A 6,245-nucleotide genomic window follows, 5' to 3' on the forward strand; every position below is an offset into this window, starting at 1 on the left:
TGATTGTATATTTAGAAAACCCCATCATCTCAGCCCAAAATCTCCTTAAGCTGATAAGCAACTTCAGCAAAGTCTCAGGATACAAAATCAATATGCAAAAATCACAAGCATTCCTATACACTAATAAAAGATAAACAGAGAGCCAAATCATGAGTGAACTCTCATTCACATTGCTTCAAAGATAATAAAATACCTAGGATATGAAGAACCTCTTCAAGGAGAACTACAAACCACTGTTCAATGAAATAAAAGAGGACACACAAAAAATGGAAGAACATTCCATGCTCATGGATGTGAAGAATCTATATGTGAAAATGGCCATACTGCCCGAGGTAATTTATAGATTCAGTGCTATCCCCATCAAGCTGCCAATGGGTTTCTTCACAGAATTGGAAAAATCTACTTTAAACTTCATATGGAACCAAAAAGACCCCACATTGCCAAGGCAATCCTAAGCAAAAAAGAACAAAGCTGGAGGCATCACACTACCTGACTTCAAACGATACTACAAGGCTACAGTAAACACAACAGCATGGTACTAGTACCAAAACAGAGATATTGACCAATGGAACAGAACACAGCCCTCAGAAATAATACCACACATCTACAGCCATCTGATCTTTGCTAAACCTGACAAAAACAAGAAATGGGGAAAGGATTCCCTATTTAATAAATGGTCCTGGGAAAACTAGCTAGCCATAAGTAGAAAGCTGAAACTGGATCCCTTCCTTACACCTTATACAAAAATTAATTCAAGATGGATTAAAGACTTAAATGTTAGACCTAAAACCATAAAAACCCTAGAAGAAAACCTAGGCGATACCATTCAGGCCATAGGCATGGGCAAGGACTTCATTACTAAAATGCCAAAAGCAATGGCAATAAAAGCCAAAATTGACAAATGGGATCTAATTAAACTAAAGAGCTTCTGCACAGCAAAGGAAACTACCATCAGAGTGAACAGGCAACCTACAGAATGGGAGAAAAATTTTTACAATCTACCCATCTGACAAAGGGCTAATATCCAGAATCTACAAAGAACTTAAACAAATTTACAAGAAAAAATCAGACAACCCCATCAAAACGTGGGCAAAGGATATGAACAGACACTTCTCAAAAGAAGACATTTATGCAGCCAACAGACACATGAAATAATGGTCATCATCACTGGCCATCAGAGAAATGCAAATCAACACCACAATGAGATACCTTCTCACACCAGTTAGAATTGGTGATCATTAAAATGGTGATCATAGGAAGCAACTGGTGCTGGAGAGGATGTGGAAAAATAGGAACGCTTTTACACTCTCGTTGGAACTGTAAACTAGTTCAACCATTGTGGAAGACAGTGTGGCGATTCCTCAAGGATCTAGAACTAGAAATACCATTTGACCCAGCCATCCCATTACTGGATATATACCCAAAGGATTATAAATCATGCTGCTATAAAGGCACATGCACACATATGTTCATTGCAGCACTATTCACAATAGCAAAGACTTGGAACCAAGCCAAATTTCCATCAGTGATAAACTGGATTAAGAAAATGTGGCACATATGCACCATGGAATACTATGCAGCCATAAAAAAGGATGAGTTCGTGTCCTTTGTAGGGACATGGATGCAGCTGGAAACCATCATTCTGACCAAACTATCGCAAGGACAGAAAACTAAACACTGCATGTTCTCACTCATAGGTGGGAATTGAACAATGAGAACACTTGGACACAGGGTGGAGAACATCACACACCGGGGCCTGTCGTGGATTGGGGGGAGGGGGAGGGATAGCATTAGGAGATATACCTAATGTAAATGACGAGTTAATGGATGCAGCACACCAACATGGCACATGTATGCATATGTAACAAACCTGCACATTGTGCACATGTACCCTAGATCTTAAAGAATAATGATAAAAAAATATTGGTATGGATGTATGTGCGGGTTGTGTTGCTAAATGCCTAGAGGAAATTCTGGAAGGATATACAGAACCCTCTGGACAGGGGAGAGGGATTAAAGGAATGATGAAGTGGGACTTTCCTTTTTTTATTCTTTATATTTTTATATTTAAAAATACACTAAGTATTTCTAACTTTCATAATATTAGTATAAATTCTTTAATTTTTGTGCCTTTTGGTAATTTTATTTTTTTGGTAAAGTTTTACTTTTTTTTTTTTTTTTTTGATAGAGAGTCTCACTCTGTCACCCAGGCTGGAGTTCAGTGGTGCGATCATGACTAACTGCAGCCTGGAACTCCCGCGTTCAAGCAATCTTTCTGCCTCAGTCTCCCAAAGTGCTGGGATTACAGGCAGGGAGGCCAAGGAAGGAGAATCACTTAAGGCCAGGAGTTCGAGACCAGTCTGGGCAACATAGTGAGACTCTATCTCTACAAAAAAAAAATTTTTTTTAATTAGCCAGGTGTGGCTGGGCAGGTGGCTCACACCTGTAATCCCAGGAGTTTGGGAGGCCAAGGTGGGTGGATCACCTGAGGTCAGGAGTTTGAGACCAGCCTGGGCAACATGGTGAAACCCTGTCTCTACTAAAAATACGAAAATTAGCTGGGTGTGATGGTGCAAGCCTCTAATCCCAGCTACTCAGGAGGATGAGGCAGGAGAATTGCTTGAACCCAGGAGACGGAGGTTGCAGTTAGCCGAGATCGCCCCATTGCACTCCAGTCTAGCCTAGGCGACAAGAGCAACAAACTCCATCTCCAAAAACAAACAAAAAATTAGCCAGGTGTGGTGGCATGCACTTGTAGTCCCACCTATGTCAGACCTCTTAGGGACCACAATTGGAGAGTCCCAGTTGTGCAGAACAACACTGAGTCACAAATGTATATTCCTGGTAATCTTCCCTAGCCAGTGTCTTATGATTAAAACAAAAGTAAATATTTTAGGATGCAAGCAGCAAATCTCTAGCAAGTATTGGTGTGATTCAGTAGCCATCGTACTCTGAGAAAGAAGGTTGTCAGTGGGAAGACAATTTGGGGCCTCACTGCAGCAAAACCTCCTAACTTGAATCTGCTGGGCACAAGTGAGCCTTGATCTTAATGTACAATAAAACAGCGAAGCCCACAAAGCCCTAGATTGTGGGTTTAAATAATCGGGCTCAGGGCCACTGAAACAGGATGAAAGACATGTTTATGGATTCAGTATTGAGTTCTGGGAGCCAGCAGCCACGTCAGCAGAGGTGGAGTGTGCCCTACCTTTGGGCAGAATCCAAGGCTTTTAATTATAGATAAAGTCACCTGCTTCCTGATTTATGCAAAACACTTTGGGAATGCCAGTTATTGAGCCATCACAACAAGTTAAGCCATTTAAGACACCATTAAGATAAGGAACAGCTTTCTGCCTGAAGAAAACAAAATATATTTCCCAAAGTTCCAAACTGGCACAGGCCATTTCCCCATTCCCCTTGCCAAGGCCACCTGTCCTTTTCTCTGCACTGTTGAGTTGTTGAGTGTTCTCTACCTTCCTCCCTCCCCACTTGGTTTTCCACCCCTTCCCTGGACCCAGAATCACTTAAGTGCCTTCCACAGGGCACCTGGCTTACATGGACACTTGAGTGGAAGTTTGCTAAGAATAGCTGTGGTGTTGCCCCTCTGTTCCACAACTGTTCTCAGGACTACATGTGTATTTTTACCCAGTATCACTTCTTTTTAAATGGCAGAAGGTTGGAGCTTCTCAGACAATGTGATTTTCTTGTGGCCTAAACTGCCTTAGGTAAAGCATTGAGACTAAGCCAAAAGGCTATTGCTGGGTCTCTCGGCTCCCTTTCTTTATTATCGCCAGCAACCATACCTTTTCACACGCCTCTGCATTTTGCCTTCCCACTCCACCGTCTCTACCAGGACTCAGTCCCATGTGAACTTGGGTCCTGGGTATGGCAGAGCCTTCCTCATTACACTCTGCCTCCTCGACCCGCTGTTCCCTCCCTTCTTTCCTGTAGGAGAGCTGCTGCTGCGGGGACAGGTGGGAGTAGGTCAGGAAGCTGGATAGAGGCACACATTTCAAAGTTTTATGTAAAAAATTTGAGTTAGTGGAATTACCAGAACTAGGAGTGAAGCCTTAGCAGGTAGACCTTTCAGAAATAGTGAAAATGAGTCCCAAAATCTCAGTGGTGAATTTTTCTGAGAAATGTTACAGAAACATAAAGTGACAAATTTTTGTCTTTATCTTGATAAGATAGATTAGTAGAAATTGAGAAGAGACTGTCCAGTTTTTTTCTGTTGCTTATTTGTATAAGCCCAGTACATTGATGGACTATATTGGAGTCCCTAAGCAAATGTCTGCAGGGACTAGGCAGTTAATACAGCAAACTTCAGAGGCTCATCTGCTTTAGCCAGTTCTTGCCTCGGTATGGTGGAATCATTGTTGCCACATCTGATTTTTCAAGAGAAGCTTTAAAATCCAATTTGTATGTGTGTATGTATGAATATGTATATGAGAAAGCTTTCAGTTTTAAAATGTTGGCTCAAATTTTTAAAAAGCAGACCAAAGAAGACTTATATTCCGCCTTTGCTCTAGACTTAGAGAATCTGTTCAGGATAAAGCTTAAAGAAAAGATGACAATGGAAAAGAGCCATTGGTCAAGTGTTAAGTACTGACACTTAGGGTTTCCTGAATATAGTAGTGAGTGCTACTTTAGAAGAGATTCCCTCTAGTTCAAATGCAGTTACCGTCTCCATATACATGCTAGCAACTCACAATTTAAATTCTCTTTGACATAATTTGTAGGGTTCAATCTCCCTCATCCTTCTTTTTCTTTCTTTTCTTTCCTTTCTTCCTTTCCTTCCCTCTCCCCTCCCCTCCCCTCTTTTTGTTTTTAAGCGATGGGGCTTTACTATGTTGCCCAGGCTGGAGTGCAGTGGCAATCCACAGTGCGATCATAGCTCACTGCAATCTCGAATTCCTGGCCTGAAGCTATCCTCCAGCTGTAGCCTCCCGAGTAGCTGGGAATACAGGCATGCACCACTGTGCTCAGCTCTGCCCTTCCTTTTTAAAGATCAGACTGAAGTTTACGTTTTTTGTATCCATAGGGCTGACTTTGCTCAGGAAATTTACAACTTACCTAATTTGAACGCAGCTGGCCAAGTCTGTCTTTCCCTCCAGGAATGTGCACACTTGTGTTCAGACAATTTAGCAGGTTGGGGTGTGGAGAAAGACAGATGAATAGTAGGAGCTTTACTCCAGCTTCTAGCTGGGGATTTTCTAAGATCCCGTCATCAGAAAAGGAAATATAGCCCGAAGTTGCACCTATATGGAAGGACCTCATCCTGCAGGTGGCAAAAATTTCTAGTATGCCTGTTAGAATGAGGTTTCTTCCTGAAACTAATGGGAGATCTAGAATTTAAACCTATGTCATTCCCTGGTAGGTAATCAGAAATCAATTGGAAATTCCTGCTTGAAGAGATAGCTATTCTTGCCCCACCTCAATCCTTCCAGCACAGATTTGGGAGATACCACCCTTCCAATGGAGGCCTAAGTGGCCAGTGCCCCCACTCACCTTCTGAGGCATGTAGGGCTGCACAGACAGCCAAGGCCATGATGGCAAGTCCTGTCTGCTGCATTCCTGCCTGCCCTACTGGCACTGACAGCAACACAAGTAAGGCTGTTCAATCAGGAAATGAGGCTAAAAGTGTCCTTGGGCACAGAGAAAGTGTAGAGGAAAAGTAAGCCAGGTGGCCCCGCCCTGGGAGGTGTTCAGAGTATCTGTTTCTCATGTTTCTTTCCTTAAGGCCAGCTCCTCCCCGACTTATCAAGCTCCTAACTTGTGTTCACCCTGCCTGGGGGTCAGAGGATGTCAGTGGAGATCTGGCAGCTGGCAGGGTCACTGTGAGTTGGGGTGTGCATCAGAATCATTTGGGAAACATTTTAAAAAAATCAGTCTACATGACTCTCCCCTTTCCCTGATTTGTAAACCAGAACTCTCGGGTAGGAGACCAGTCATTTGAAGCTTGTAAAAGCTCCATAGGTGATTGTAATGGACACTTGAGGCCCATTGCATAATCAATTTTTAAGTAGCTTATGGAAACCATGAGTTTCTGGGGACAAGGGTGACAAGTCATAAAAAAATTATCTTTGTGGAAAGATACGGAATTATTAAAGCCCATTCTGGTCTTGGTTCACAGCTAATCCAGGGACTTGGAAAGCAAAGGGACTCCTCCTTGGGTTGTTAGCATTCTCCCTTTCATCCACAGCTTCCTGGGGGCACTAGAACGGGATCGTGGGTTGGATAGTGGTTAC

General features: G+C 42.6%; 1 protein-coding gene across 2 annotated transcripts in view; it reads right to left on the reverse strand.

The window, feature by feature from the left end:
* The window catches only part of CCL28 (chemokine (C-C motif) ligand 28), a 37,317-nt gene extending 31,673 nt beyond the window's left edge, over window positions 1-5,644 (reverse strand). Inside the window, exon 1 of one of the 2 annotated variants that reach the window (XM_011976444.1) lies at window positions 5,506-5,644. In XM_011976444.1, coding sequence (XP_011831834.1) covers window positions 5,506-5,569 — 64 coding nt within the window. In that variant the 5' untranslated portion in view covers window positions 5,570-5,644. The remainder of the gene's footprint in view (window positions 1-5,505) is intronic. The other variant, XM_011976445.1, reaches the window with a different exon arrangement.
* Window positions 5,645-6,245: the final 601 nt, after the last annotated feature.

The sequence above is a fragment of the Mandrillus leucophaeus genome, unplaced genomic scaffold, assembly GCF_000951045.1.
Source record: "Mandrillus leucophaeus isolate KB7577 unplaced genomic scaffold, Mleu.le_1.0 Scaffold1660, whole genome shotgun sequence".
In the NCBI taxonomy this organism is placed as follows: domain Eukaryota; kingdom Metazoa; phylum Chordata; class Mammalia; order Primates; family Cercopithecidae; genus Mandrillus; species Mandrillus leucophaeus.